The 15,203-nt window shown below is 49.0% G+C and overlaps 1 protein-coding gene across 1 annotated transcript; it reads left to right on the top strand.

Moving 5' to 3' along the window:
* The first annotated feature begins 8,434 nt into the window (after positions 1-8,434).
* On the top strand, positions 8,435-11,693 carry LOC309676824 (arylamine N-acetyltransferase, pineal gland isozyme NAT-3). The gene is made up of 2 exons (XM_082489471.1): positions 8,435-8,749; positions 10,713-11,693. Exon 2 carries the CDS (start codon positions 10,720-10,722, stop codon positions 11,590-11,592), a length of 873 nt encoding a protein of 290 aa, XP_082345597.1. The 5' UTR covers positions 8,435-8,749; positions 10,713-10,719; the 3' UTR covers positions 11,593-11,693.
* The last annotated feature ends 3,510 nt before the right edge of the window (positions 11,694-15,203 follow it).

Here is a 15,203-nt window from a genome sequence, read left to right on the forward strand (position 1 = left end):
CTAACAGACCTGCTCACCCCGTCTTCCCTGCGGGGCTGAGGAGCACCTGGTGCGTCTCATGAAAGCTGGAAATTGGAGGAAAAAGGGCATTGCAGCCACTTTGCTCACCCAGCGGGCGGCTCAGTCCTGCTACGTCTTGGAAATTTCCCAAAGGGTTTGCACAGCGCTGATAGTTTAGCAGAACACTATCCTGAGTTGAAAGCACTTTCCTCCACCGCCCGCCAGGGTTCGGGGTCCCCGTCTCCAGCCCCAGTGACAACGCTATATTTGTCAATGTTGTATTTGTCTCCTTTTGCTCTGGCCCCGGGGGGGTGGCGAGCTGCGCGGTGCGGGAGCTGCGATGACACGCCACACGCTGCGCCCGGCGCTAGGTGGGCTCTGAGCACGACCGCCGAGAAAGCAATTAAAAATAACATTAGCGCAAATCGACAAAGTTAGCGTTGGGTTTGGTCTCAGTGGGACTTCACGGTGTGCGGCTGCACCGTAGGCTTTTCTCCGTGATGGGTCTATTTGTTTTAAATAGGGGAGCAGCAAAGATGTGCCTCCAGCCGCTTAAAAAGCAGGCGGTTACTTGTCAAGGACTATTTCACCAGAATTTCATACCACAGCTCCTATTACATAAAGGTTTGGAAAGGCGGAAGACAATCTTTCAGCATGACGGCATGTTCGGCATCCGCCTGAGAGGAAACGCTGACCTGGATGTAGCATCAATTTGCAACGGTGTGACGAGGCAAAGCAAGTGCCATTGCTGTTGCGCAGAAATTCGTTGCCTTCTACCTTATGGGATGAAAATGCACAGGGTCGATGTCACTGTCGTCAGGTTCATCATCCCACAGCAAAGGCCGTTCACCAGTTCAGATGATCAAACTGGTCCTTGCTGGAGAAAAATTATAATACCGTGGATATGGGCACTGGGGCAGCACAGCAGGCATGGAGCTGTTATTTGGGAAAGGGCTGCTGCTTGGCATAGCTTGATTCCTGCAAGATTATTAGCTGCAGTAACTTGATTTTATTTTTTTTTATAAGATTCACTCAGTTCCCAGCTGAGCAATACAGAAGCGGATGTGATTTTAGATCCCACCAGCTACGACAATTTACCTCGTCAATAGTGCATTTCTTTCCCCACTCTGCTCTCCAGAGCGTGACTCCCTGCACTGACCGTATTGAAAATCAGCTTCCCAGCTCTTATTCCCCCCCCAGCCCCTGGAGGGCTGTCTTCCCCCTCCATCCCTCCTCGGGCACGGCAGCGCCCAGGGTGCCAGCCTGCAAAACCGCGGGCCATTTCTCCCGGCGCCATTTGCTCCCCTCCTGCTCCAGGTGTGAATTCTTGGTCTCATTTTCCATACACCTCAAGGTGGTGCGTGTTACCCTGTGCTGTATATGGCAGCTGTGGGTGCATGGGGAGGTGGAGAAAACACGTGCAAAGGGTCTTTCTGCGTCCATGAGTCCCTGCAGTGCCACTTAGAAGTCACACCGGTGTCCCCCGCGAGTGCGTAGCAGGGAGGAAAGCCAAGAGCTCCGGAGTCCGGGTTGCCACAGTAACCCTTGCTCTACCGCCTTTGGCTTTTACACTGGGAAAAACCTTTCCCTCTGTAAACACCCAGCTCCATGGACATGCCTGACACTGGCAACATTTGTGGTGGGGCTATTTATTGTCAAGAATCAATGAAGAGCCCCGCAGGACCACCTTCCGGCTTCTGAATCTTCCCAAAACTTCCAGCCGCTCCTCCAACGCCGCCAAAAACCCCAACAAAGGTAAGTCTGGGGAAGCATTTTGAATCCGGAGCATCTCTCCTTTCTTTTTCCCCAATTGCATTCCTGATTCAGCAATGGGGTGGAGGGAATACGTTGTCATCGCAAACATATATTTTTTCTGTGATGTGTGTTAGTGCATTGTAATGACTATGTGTTTTCCGAAGGCGCAGTTGTTTTTTTTTTTTTTTCCTTTGCTGTCACTGTAACTCTCTGTTTCCTACTCTTCACTGAGATAAAAGGTTTCCCTCCCACCTGCCTCCAAAAAAAAGAAAAATAAAATAAATCTGAGTATTGGGAATGACAGAACTAGTGTAATTGTTCCTGCTTTGCGTGTTTCGAGGCTGATTGCCTGAATTAGGGCTGATCCAAATTCCCACTGAAGTCAGTGAGAGCCTTTTCACGGAAATAACAGCTTTGTTTTGGAGGAGCTTTTTGGAGGAGCAGGCTCAAAGCCGGGTGAGTGCAAGTAGCATTGCTCCTTGGCTTTGGTGGAATAAGGACAATTTAACCCTGCTGAGGATGGGGAACCGCGGTAAGTTCGTTGCAAGAATAATTGCGCACATATGGTAACTGCTGCTGCTGCATTTAGGCACATGTACAGAGATTGTTTTTTCAGAGCTAATATATATGTGTATATATAGAGATATATAAATTGTCCAGTAATATAAATCAGGTCACTATATGGAGAACGTATGAATTATAAAGCCAAGATATTTTCCATTCAGGAAAATTAAGGAATATGTCCCTTTGAGCTGCTCTCTCCGTTGCTTCATATCCCAGTGGCAGAAATATTGCAAGAGTTTTGTCAGTACCTCTCTGCTCTCCCAAACGTGAGCTCCCCAAAGGACTTTCAGAGGGCTGAGTGAACTTTCATTTTTCCCCACTGCATTCGTACACATATATAACTCTCCTTTCATCAGTGCACCTGTTGATTAGCTGGAAATATTTTCCTCTTGAAATATCTCGCAGCAATAGTCTTTGCATATGGTACACAGTGAATACCCAGGCATTTGTGTGCCTGATAATGATAGAGACTGTTGACTTGTGAATCCTCTTCGTACGGGCAGGTCATACCTGAGTGGGTGGAATTACGTGTGCCCGGGTCACAGGCTATTTTATGGATTGGTTCAGCAACTGTACAGAATTTTTGCAGGTGAACAGCTAATTAATTTTAACAGGGTGCCTTATGTTCACTTTTGGACTAGACCAACACAACAACTTTATTTTTAAATGAGGCCTTTCTGTCCCCGCACAGGAAAATGCATTGCCTTGCAATTACCGAGCAGCTACTGGTAATGGCAAAAAAGTGGTGAAATTAAAGACAATTATAAAGTGGTCTTTAGCAACTGAGTATTTCCCCATAGAACGTCTGCTTTGTTTGCGGGCTCTGCTGTGGATGCCCATTTTGCCTGGCTGCACCTCTGTAATATTCAGCCCCCAATTTTTCCAAACTTTGGGCATTTGGAAAATGCCCAAGGTAGGCTTTTGACAGCATGACCCCGTCTCAGGCTCCAGTCAGCAATGCCGATGCCCCATTACATATTACAGTGTCGTACTTCCCTTCGGCAATGAGAGCGTAAAACGATGGCAATTATTAACTGGTTAATCATGGGAGCATTTGTCTGCGCAAAAAGACAGTAAAACAGAATATATCCAATTTCTAGATAGGACATTGAAATCAAGAGAGAAAGAGTAATGTCCTGGGTCTCCAAAGGTGCTCTGGGTGCATACTGGTCTGGGAAGCACTGGCGTACTTCTGAGGCAGTGTGTGCACTGGTCAGATGCTGAGAGAGGGAAGGAATTCGTGTACTTCTTGCAAAGTTAAGTTGCAAAAGTAAAATCTCAGGCACCTCCAGTGCTGGGTGTCCAAGCTCCCTGGGAGGCTGCCGAGAGGCAATCCCTACCACCTCCCCGATGATTTCGGGAGGGAGCCGAAGCCCCGTTCCCCATGGCGGGATGGACCCGCTCTGCCCAGCCTGGCAGGAAGCAGCGGTGCTGTGTGATAACGCGGTGGTTGGAACTTTCAGGAAGGGGGGAAAAAACAACCAACCCCACCATTTGCTGTCATTCACGGTGGGAATGAATGACGAACCACCTCCTGCTCACCAGGAGGGTGCCCTGACTGGGGGCAGCCCCACGGCTGCTGGAGGGCGGCTGTGGCTGGAGGTACCCCAGGCTGAGGAGGGGGCGGCTGGCTCTGCGCCCGGGTCCTGGGGAGGAGAGCTGGTTTCTGATCCTGTTCCGGCTGAGCCACGTTTCTTGTTTGAAACCACTGACCTGTGACTCCGCTGGTCCTGTCTTACCTCCGGTTTGGTAAGGAGCATTTGGGGCGGCACTTGTGGGAGCTGTGGAGGGGGAAAATCTGACACAGAAGAAAGGAGTGCAGACTGCAGCTGCCTCTTGCAGACGTGCACGGCTCCAAACACTCAGCATGGAAAGGGACGGGGTCTCCTGACCTTTTGCAGGAGCTCCCTTCCCTGCCCGGGGCCGGGGCTGCCCTCCTTGTCTGCCCGTACAAGTTGACCACCCGGTGCTGCTTTATCGGCATGTCCGAGTGCTGCATGAGGAAAACGTGTCTGAGTGTGGCAGAGTGAGTTTTGGTTTATTTTGCTTCCAGGATCAGTTACCTTCATACCCCAGACCCCGGAGGAGACCACAGCTAACTGTTGATCAGCTTGTCTCGAACCGGAGCCTTCAGAAGGAAAAACCAGAGGAGTCTGTGGCCATGGGGATGGTGGACATACCAGGCGGGCAAGCTGAAAAGCATGTGAGCCCAGGTAGGACAGCATTTCTCTCATGAAGGACCTAGTGGGGACGGGGCAAAGCTGGCCAAAGAGCTGCTGTGACAGCCTCAGTTACCCAAAATATTTGGTAAAGTGTTCACTGGCCGCTGCAGCCCTGGGCAAGGTGGGAAATTGGATATGGAAAGGTCCCAGGCTGCCAGCTTCTCCTCCAGCCCCTTCTCCAGCTCCCAGGACAAGCAGCGGATGCATATGCACCATCTCGCTCTCCTCGTCTTCTTCACCCTCCTCCTCAGTGTTCTCCGCCACTCCTGGTCTCCAGATGCAGCAAAGCTGCTGATACCGTGGCTCGGAGCCTCCTCAGCTGCCCTCGCAGATCCAGCTACCAGCACATTTAGAGAAACCAGCATGACTCTTTGCTTTCCAATCTTCAGGACTTTCTCCTCAACATTTTCATAGTTTGACAACACTGCTGGCACCTCCAGGAGAGGTGGCCCACGAGATGGAGACAGTAACAGCATGTTAAGGGTGTTAAGGGTGTGATTATTGCCTGTGAAATGGAACACAACTTCTCCTTCCCAATACACACCCCGGAGCCTCACAGCGGGGTGGCAGAAGCAGCTATAAGGGTGTCCCCATGGCGTTGTGACCACGCTTCAATGAGGATCCCACCCCGACATATCCCACTGCAGCTGTCACGATAATAACAGCCAGACGCATGGGCAGGTTTTTCATCAAAGCAGTTACTTAAAATGTTTTTTTTTGCTTCAAACCCTCTATGAGATAAAGCCATTCATGTAGAAAAGCCGATTGTGCCCCTTGTAATGGAATTTAACTGAATTACGACCACTTACATGTGGGAGATTTATGCTGAAAACCTCAGGACAGGAAGGCCCTACAGACCAGCGTGGTCTCCTTGGTCTGCATTAACACCCTTGGAGTTGGCTTGTGTGAAAAACCTCATATTGGCAGGGTAAAGACAAGCAAGGGAGATCATTTTTGACACTCACCAGCCCTCAGAAAGAGGCCTCAGATAGTGGAAACACTAGAATTGCGATTTGGTCTCTTCCTCACAGAGAAAAAGCCAAGCAAAGGCCAGCACAGCTACTCCCTTCTGTAATCCCACGGGCAAAAGGTGCTGCCGTAGTTGTGGGCTCATCCTTCGGCTGGTGGGGTGGACACCACCAAAACTGCACGTGATGGATGCTGTGGATACAAATCCAGAAAGATATGCAGCCAAAGCTATTTGATATCTATAATTGCATAAGGAAGGTAATGAATATAAAGCGCGAGGGCGTTCTGACATTATGCATATGTTTATAGGCCGTTAATATTATTTACCAGTCTTGTATTAGGGCAGCCTACTTCTATTAAATTCCCTTGGAAATGAAAGGCTAGAGCCAGCCACGTGGCTCAGGGTGTGCAGCGGTCCCTTTTCTGGTGACTCAGAGCTCCGAAGGATGGCAGAATCTGACCTTGTATAAGAATTTAAGCTTTTATCCTAACTCCATTTAAAACACTTCTATTGTTTTATTACTTTAGAAGTCTCTCTTCTCTCGTCCCCACCAAAACCAGATAGTTAAGTAGAATACCATATAATTTATATTATATTATCTGGATGCTTAATATACAATATAACATAACATAATATAACATAATATAATATAACATAACATAATATAATATAACATAACATAGCATACCATGCCATACCATACCTTGCTTGGTTATACAGCCCGTCATAGAGGTCATTATACTGGGGAGCTGTTTAACAGCGAGCAGACACTTGACTATTACCCCCAAAACAGGGCACCTTATGCTTTTATTTCCCCAGGAAAATATTGCAGCATATAATACTCTTATAAAGTGGGCAGGGAGGGATATTTGATGCAGCCTCTCAGGAGAGGTAGGATGAGAGAAGGATTTCAGTAATAAATGAAATGCTGTCAGCAGTTTAAATTTATAAATAAATAAATAAAAGCGAGTGCAATGACATTGAGGGTCTGCTGGAAAAGGCTCAACCAGCTTCAGCTCCTGCCAATGTTGGGAAACTGCATTAGAGTGCCCAGGTGGATAGCAATGTCCTTTCCAAGGCCATTCCCGTTTGCACCTTCACCCCGAAGTCACGCTCCCCGCAACCCAGCCGGCCCGAGCTGGGCTTTGCTCTTTGCTGCTTTTGGGGATGGGTGCAGGCACATCGCGGCCACCTCACCCAGCAGCCGGGATCGCAGTTTATTGCCCCGCCAAGCCTGAAATGAGCCCCAATGATCTGGCATGGAGCTGAAACGCAAACAGGCTCCAGCAAGGCTCCTGGGTCAAGATCAGCCTTTTCTTACCTTTAGCACCCATTGACTGAGCTTTGCCCTCTGACGGCCCCGGGCACGCCTGGGGAGAATGACAGCGAGTGGTTTTCATGGCTTGAGGAGCAAATGTGCAGGATGGGGGAATGATGCAGGAATGATGGCACGGGATAGTGAGTTGGGATGAGAATTTGAAAGACATGGGAAGAAAATGCCCAATATCAAAGCTACATTATAGGGAGAGGAGTTGAGAAAATCTGAGTATCAAAGTAGCTGGAGAAATGGGTTTTGCTTCTACTTGGTTAGAATACACTTGTGTCTTAACGGGACTCCAGAGTTAGCTGGAACAGATCATAGAATCATAGAATGGTTTAGGTTGGAACGGACCTTGAAGATCATCGAGTTCCAGCCCCCCTGTCATAGGCAGGGACACCTCCCACTAGACCAGGTTGCTCAAACCCCCATCCACCCTGGCCTTGAACACCTACGGGGATGGAGTTTCCACAACTTCCCCAACCGCTTCACACATTTGCCTGAGGGAGCATGGCAAGTGTCCACTTCTGGTATCATCTGTGGTCACAAATGACCCTGGGCAAGGAGCACAGCTGGGTCTGCTTGCACACCACACGGCGATGGGTCCATGGGCTTCTTTTCGGTACTGTTCCTACCAGGATTACGGGTCTGCCTGCTCAGCTTTTGGCTTCTCTTTGTCAAATGAGGGGCGCTCAGCCTGTGGGAAGAGAAGGTATTTTCCATGTACAGCAAGATCCACCCAGGAATATGAACTTTCTCTTTGTACCAAATGGGATGTGCCCAGAGGAGCCCGGCGAGGACAGGCAATCCATTCCCCTCGGCGCCTCTCCGCTTGGGCATCAGTTCTCGCTTGCAGGGTTGATCACCAGCCACTGATTGGAAGATAAAGAGCCGAATTTTGATACGGGAGTAGAGCTGTGCAATAGGTTACCACAGACGTCTCTGGTCTGATTTATTAGCTCTGCTAATTATTCCAATAAATCAGTGTTTGAATGAAACGTGTCATTGATACTAAATGTGAAGGGTTGGAAGTGCTGTTGGGGAACTAAGAATCCAGCTCTATGAGAGAATTTATAAGACTTAGCTTGGCAAAATGCAAGCAAAATTTGGAAGTAAAAAATCAGTATGAAATGCACCGAAAGGATGGAGCTCCCTAAGTGTCAGCACTCCATAGCCCTCACGTTGCCAATACCTTTGTCACTGCCGCGACATCCTCAGGTGCTACTGGTGGGCAAAGACCAAAGAAGACCTGTCCTGGTGCTTTCTTACATTGTCTGAAACTTATTGTAGTAAAAAAATGCACGTAAATGACGGAGAGCAAATTAAGCAAAGGCAGCGCCGGCGTTCTTGTGCGTGCTGCTTGGAGCCAGGGGGCCGCAGGGGTGAATTACAGGGCCAAAATCTTGCTGCCTTTCAGAGACCTTCTCGGATTGAATGCATGCAAGATTCCTGCCCAAACAAATAGTAACCTAATACCTGGGGAAAAAAAAAAAAAAAATATATATATATATATAACCTGAGTGCATTCAGCTGGCTGCGGAAACCGAAAACCCAAACCCTTTTCGTCACAGCCCAATCTAGCCCCTGCAGAAAGCATGAAACGGGCGAAGCAGCCTCTGCTCTAATGACAACCGGGTTTTGTGCGCCTGTTGAGTCAGTGCTGCTGGTTTTGCTTGCTCGCTCCAGCTCTTGTGCTCCACCCTTCTGCTTTTTTTTTTTTTTTTTTTTTTCAGCTTTTGCAATCTGACAGAGGCGGGTGAAAGCAAGTTGCGGGAAAAGACATTCCCCTGAAGAGGAGCAGGAGAACAGCCCTCGAGCCCTGTCTGCGCTAGGCAGAGGACAGCAGCCACACCACTTTAGCTTAAAACCATCTCCCCCCCAAGCCCCGGAGATATACTGGAGGTTGAACTGATTTTGCAGGTAAGCCTTATTTTTTTAAACCCCGAATCTTGTTATCTGAGCGCTCCCTAACCAGGAAGTTAAATCTGTTTGAAGACAAAACACAGCAGAAAACGGTGTCATGGCAGAGCGGGGAGTGCTCAGCCACTTGGTGTAAGAGATACGCTGGTTTATTTACACAGTTATCGCCTCAAGAGGATCGGGCACTCATGCCATCTGACTTACTTCAGATACCACAGTTGGAAGGGCCTTACAAACACCCGCAAGAGATGGACAGACAGACGAGAAAGCCCCATACCACCCTTTTCCCTTAAAGCAGAAGTTACTATATGTGTTTTGCCTGCTGTGGCAAAGCGAAAGAAAGGGAGAAAGAACGGGAAGAACAGCTCATTGCCGGTAATGCTGGTTTAAAGTTCACATGGCAAGAACTGAGTTTCTGCCAAGTATTCAAAAACGAACAGAGTTGTAGTTCTGGGGGTTTGGGGAAAAGCTTGGGAAGGAGCCAAAAGCTGAACAACGAGAACCCCCTGAATGATCATCCGATGCCCTTAACCCGATGGTGGATCATCCAGGCCCGCTTGTTGGATGTCAGAGACGTGGCATTGGCCGTGATGCAATAGTTACGCGTTTCTGTAACACTTCTATCCTAAAGGTATCCTAAAAACATGGGAAGCCAAACCGGGGCACCCTCTGCTTCTGCCAGGATACTCCGCCAAATGGAAATTTTTCAAATTCATTGCTTTGCTTATACACTCAAAGTATCTTTCAAAAATTCCCATACAATTTGGGGTGTGCCATTTTGCATCAGATTGAGAACTTAATCCCATTGGAACAGTTGGACTTTTTCTCACAATCTTTCCTTAAGAACTGTACACAGCAACTTGAGAACATTTTGGCACCTCTCGGGTCAATAATTTGAACAATGCTGCTCAGTACTTGGAAATTTAGCAGTGCCTGGGGAGGAGTAACGAAAGTACTTGGCTACATCAAAATCGCTTTCCTGTTTCCTCACCACGGAGGGTTGGGAGGGCTCGGGCTGCTTTCCACCCCCGCGCTCGTGAAACCGCCTCCCGCGGAGCCCTTCCGCCACGGCTGGGACGGGGATGGTGATGCCCGGTCCCTTACCCAGGGGCTGCCACCCGCCGCTGGGGAGACTCTGCGTTGGAGGAGCAAATGCATCCCAAAATAATGATGTCAGAAAATGTGAGCCCCCCCTGAAAACTTATAGTTTTGGCCCAAACCTTGGTTTCCTCCCGCTGCTGGCGTGGGGCTGTGATGAGCAGAGCTGGGGAGTTAAGCTGGGCGGCAGAGAGGCGGCTCACAGCAGATGCAGCAAAAAACCTCCCGTGGCCTTTTCTACCCTAAAAAAAAACCAAACCCTTTCTGCACTCCAGGTCACGTCTGCTGCCGCCAGCACGGAGAGCAGGAGCAGGTGAGACCGGCTCGTGCCAGGCTGCCCGAATAATGAAGGAAATACCGCAGCAGGGCAGATTTATTTCAGATTTGGTTGCGGAGGCGGCTCTGGATTGTTCTGCAAGAGTGGGAGGGTGGTTTTTTTTTTTTTTTCTGTTTCTCCTTTGCTGAGTCAAACCATGAGTAAAGCAGTTCGGATCTGGCGAGTCTCGGTTCCTATAATTTCTAGCGGGGAAACAGTGCTGCTACTGGTTTTGTTCCTTCCTACGGAGATTTGTAGCTTTGCTGGGCAGGAACTCTCTGCTGAAATGTGCTTAGCACAGCTGGAGCCTCTCATCACAGCTGTAAAAGAAACAATTAAAAATAACATTTGTGCTCATCAGCAGTGTCCCATTGGCTTCCCTCAGCGCTAATACTCCCACTCAGCTGCCTTTGATAGGGCCATTAGTCAAATCCCGCTCCTCTTCCGAGCAGGCTGCCCATACTGATGAGCCCCCCGTTATAAGGAACGGGGAAGATCCTTCTGTCACTTCTGACACAACCTATTGTGTTTTTTTCACTCTTCTCTCAGAGGCAGCATGGACATCAAGGAGTATTTTGCCAGAATTTCTTACCGGGGCTCCTATGACAAGCCGGACCTGGCTACCTTGACAGACATATTCCAGCACCACATCCAAGCGGTCCCTTTTGAAAACCTCAGCATCCACTGCGGGGAAAGCATTGAGCTGGACCTGGAAGCCACTTACAACAAGATAGTGAGGAAGAAACGCGGGGGCTGGTGCATGGAAAACAACTACCTTTTATCTTGGGTCCTGAAAACCCTCGGCTACGATGTCACCCTCCTGGGATCAAATGTTTATGTCCCGGAGTATGACGCCTATGCAGATGAAATCGATCATCTGCTGCTAAAAGTGGTGCTTGACGGCAAATCCTACATCGTGGATGGTGGGTTTGGGATGACCTACCAGATATGGCAGCCGATGGAGCTGGTTTCGGGGACAGACCAGCCGCAGACCCCTGGGGTCTTCCGCTTCCTGGAGGAGAGCGGGGTCTGGTACCTCGAGAAGGTGAAACGGAAGCAGTGGGTTCCCAACCAAAGCGTCTCCACTTCCCATAACGTGGAAAAAGAAGTTTGCCGTCGGGTTTATCTCTTTACCCTTCAGCCGCGAGACATCGAAGAGTTCAGAGCCAGCAACACCCACCTGCAGACAGCGCCGGACTCGCTGTTCGTGACAAAGTCTATGTGCAGCCTGCAGACCCCCGAAGGCGTCCGGGCTCTGGTGGGCTGGAAACTCACTGAGATAAAGTACAATTATAAGGATAATATGGATCTGGTGGAAATCAGAATCCTTACAGATGAAGAAATGGAGAAAACGCTGAAAGAGAAATTCAATGTAACACTAGACAAGAAATTTGTACCCGTCAATACAAGCAGGTTGTCTCTGTTTTAACTCACTGCCTGAATTATAATTCAATCCAGTGGCATTACATGCAATCCTTCCCCCTATTTCTGACAAGCATCTAAAGGTTAAGCTTTCTCTTTCCATCTACACCAGTGTAAAGCAGAACATATTAGCATGAATCTGGAAAAGAAATTGATTTTCACAACTGCTCCTGCATCTCTTTTTGGTTTAGGTACAAATAATTTCTTCCTATCTCAATCAAATCACCGCCCTCTGTTTGTGCTTAGCTGGAAGCAGACTCTGCCCGTTCCTTACTCCTTTCATCTCTTAAAAGCTTTTCCAAATGAACCCAGAGTAGCAGGGCAGAGCGATGGAGCTGTATGTCTCTTTCTTTATTACTTTGTGCTGCCACCTGGGGAAAATCATACCCACCTCTTAAATGAACACCATATTCTTTTTGGAATTTAATAGCCAGAAAAACAAAGACATCCAGTGCCGAGTTTGCTACAGTTACGCCATGAGACTGTCCCTTTTGCTCTTGCAGTCACAACACCCTCTCAGGCGGCAGTCGGACAGCCCCATGCCTGTGCCGCACTGAGCCAATACTTACAGACGGGCTATTTATGGCCTCAAACTGATGATGAGAAATATTAGCGGACAATTCTCTCTTGTTTCAGACTTTACATGACTCCTCTTCTCTCAGCAACGTAACCAAACATCAGTGTTTCTCTGAACTGAGAGCATCTCCCATCCATTTTGTTTGCTCCCACCCAGCAGCGGACCGCTGGGAATACACGTTCCTCTTGCAAGACTCGACCCCAAGTGTTATCGCACATTAATTATCACGGCAGAACTCAAACACGTGCACAGCATTATTCTTCTGAAACATATCTGTTCTACTGAGGGTGTGTTTGCAGTGATACTAATTACATTGATATAAGGAGAAACGATGAATCTTAATCAGATACCTAAAGGCTAAGATTTTTAGTATAAGAAATTACTCAAATGTAATCACTTTACCCTTTGAGATGATGCTTGATGCTCCTTTATGTACAAATCATGGAAGCATTACAACTATGCACTTATAATTAAGTAAATTATATGTGACTTACAGTTAAATAAAAAAAATCAAGAACTGTGGAGTAATATTCAGCTGTTTTTTTTTCCCCAAATTACAGCATGTATCCCCAAAGTAACAGAATTTCATTAATCACTGCAGTTGTTCTGATTATTTGCATGTGCTAATATTTTGCAGCTAAGGCTTTTAGAAATGCAGTACCTCACTGACCCTTTTTTATTTGTTATGCGCTATGTGCAGCTTTCTATAAGTAACAATCTATAGTTAATAAAAATCTATTCTGCAGGTTCACAACGTATTTCATAGAGACCCAGTGAGTTTCCCAAAGCCCTGTTTTCCCAGAGTCAAACACATCTGTATGTGTTTGGCCGCAGGTGTGCAATAATCCCTTATAGCGCATGAGGCTCCCCCATCCTATAGGGAAATACAGTGTTACCTGCTGCCCCTCTAGTGGCTTGCAGAAGGAAAAGGGGCTTCTCACAGTGTGGACCAGCAGTTTGGAACACAGATGGTCAGAAGCAACTGCCCCAGCATCTGGCTCGCTTGCAAGCTGTATCCTTCCTTGGTCCCCACGTCAGTGGAAGAGCAGAAGGAGCTCAACTGGGTGGGTTTAGCCTTGCAGCAGCCTGCTGACTGGGGCAGAGCATCGGGAGGGAGGTAAAAGCCCAGTCAGGCCCCCCAGAGGTCTGGGGTGGGAGAAGGGCCGTGGCAGAGCCAACAAGCTCCATCATTTTTGGGAACAAACACGGGAGACACCTAGAAAGGGCTGTGCCTCTTCCCCTCTCCGTGCCTGGGTGCTTCTTGGGCTTTGGGCTGTTCCGTAGGCTCCGGGAAAGGAGTAGGGTGTAATGTCCGTTGCCCCAGAGATTCAGCATGTGAAGGGCAAACAGTAATAAGAAAAAAACACTTTTCTTGCAGCTGACTCACCTCCTCGAGCGTGTGCCCCGGCCGCTGCTCTGGCTGCCGCCCGCTTCGTGGCACAGCTCAGCGCTCCCGGCCCTCCTGCTCAGCACACCCACGGAAGCAGATTTTATTGCTGAGCAATGGAATGCAGGTCTCTGCTGGAAGGGGATAAAAAAGAGGCTCTTCATCTCAGATTGCACTACTCTGCTTTTTCCTTATCACTAACTTTGGAGGCACGTCCTTGAAGGCGTAGCAGGCTCTGGGAGCGCAGCGCTCTCCGGGAGCAGCACCCTCGCTGCCCAGGACGGGGCTTCCCTCTGAACTGGAGGCGATTCGGACAGCTAAATGACTTTGCGAAGCTGACCTTGCTGCTTTGGGGGTCTGGTATCAGCCATGAAGAATAGCTCGGTCCGCTGTGATTAATTCAACAGTTGTCACCCCCCACCAATAAATCAGTGACTTCTAGGCTTGGATTACTCTCTTTCCACCATAAGTCGCTTCCTACAGGGATCCAGGCCACATGAGTGTCAAAATTTGCACTATTGCTTTGCTGCTTCAGCATGGGCTCAACCATCAGGGTGCCCCAGAGACTGATGCACCCGGGTGTCCTCCGGGGTTGGGAATGGGGTTATAACCACTTGCACAGGTTGCTGGCGCTCCCCGTACTGTATTTCTCCTCTGCGTTCCTGGAGGACCTCAGTTCTCAATCAGTAAAATGGGAGGTTTAAATCTACTCCATAATGTAAGCAATCTGGGGACTGGATCATTTCCAGGCTCCCTGTACAGCACCTAATACAACGCATTGCGCGACAGCGCTTTCTACACATTTGTCAATACAAATGAACAAATAAAACCATCAGAATATAAAAAATACTCTAAAAGAAGAAATCCATTCCCATCTTTTCCTGCTCTGCTGGAGGATAACACCGTCCCCGCCAGGCAGTGAAGGCAGCCTGGACCTTTAAGAGCAGCAGTTCCCAGTCCAACCCTTCCTGGGAACTTTAGAGCAAACCCGAGCGGAAAGCCCGAGCCCGCTGGCTGGGAGGTAAGTGCCTGAGGGTCCCATCTTTAACTTCGTCCTGCGGCTGTGGGTCAGCCCGTTTGGAAAAGCCCCCCCCCAGCGTGTCTGCGTACCACGTGCTTTGCGCTATAGGCAGATTAGCGAAGTATAAATTCCAGCAAGCCCGGGGCATTGCAGGGGCGTTGCGTTGCCCAAGTACAAAGATCAAGTGCTCGAGATTTAAACTAACCCCTTGTTGAGCCGGTGTGTATGCAAACCCCACCTCCCGACTTGCAACACGGCTTAAAAATCAAACAAATGGTGTAGGCGTGTGCAAGAGGATCCAACCTCGGAAGCCCCTCACGCATTTTAGCAAAGAACTATTCAGCCTAATTACGAAAGGGCACAGTGATCCCCAGGGACGCTTGCAGACAGGCAGGACTGACGTCTGAATCTCGCTACCCACCGCGCTGCTCCTGCGGACGCGCGTGAATGCTGAACGAAGCGCGGCCGCTGCGGGGGAAAAGCAAACAAGGCTGAGGTCTGGACCGCGGCTGAAGATATTTGGCACCCCGGTTTCGGAACGCAAAGCGTCCCCTGGGCGAGGGTTTGCTCACTGCCGCGGCCCCATCGCTAGCGCGGTGGGAACGGCTGTGCCAGGAAGGAAAGCTGCCCCCG

The sequence above is a fragment of the Vanellus vanellus genome (genome assembly GCF_965231255.1).
Source record: "Vanellus vanellus genome assembly, chromosome: 12".
Classification (NCBI taxonomy): Eukaryota; Metazoa; Chordata; class Aves; order Charadriiformes; family Charadriidae; genus Vanellus; species Vanellus vanellus.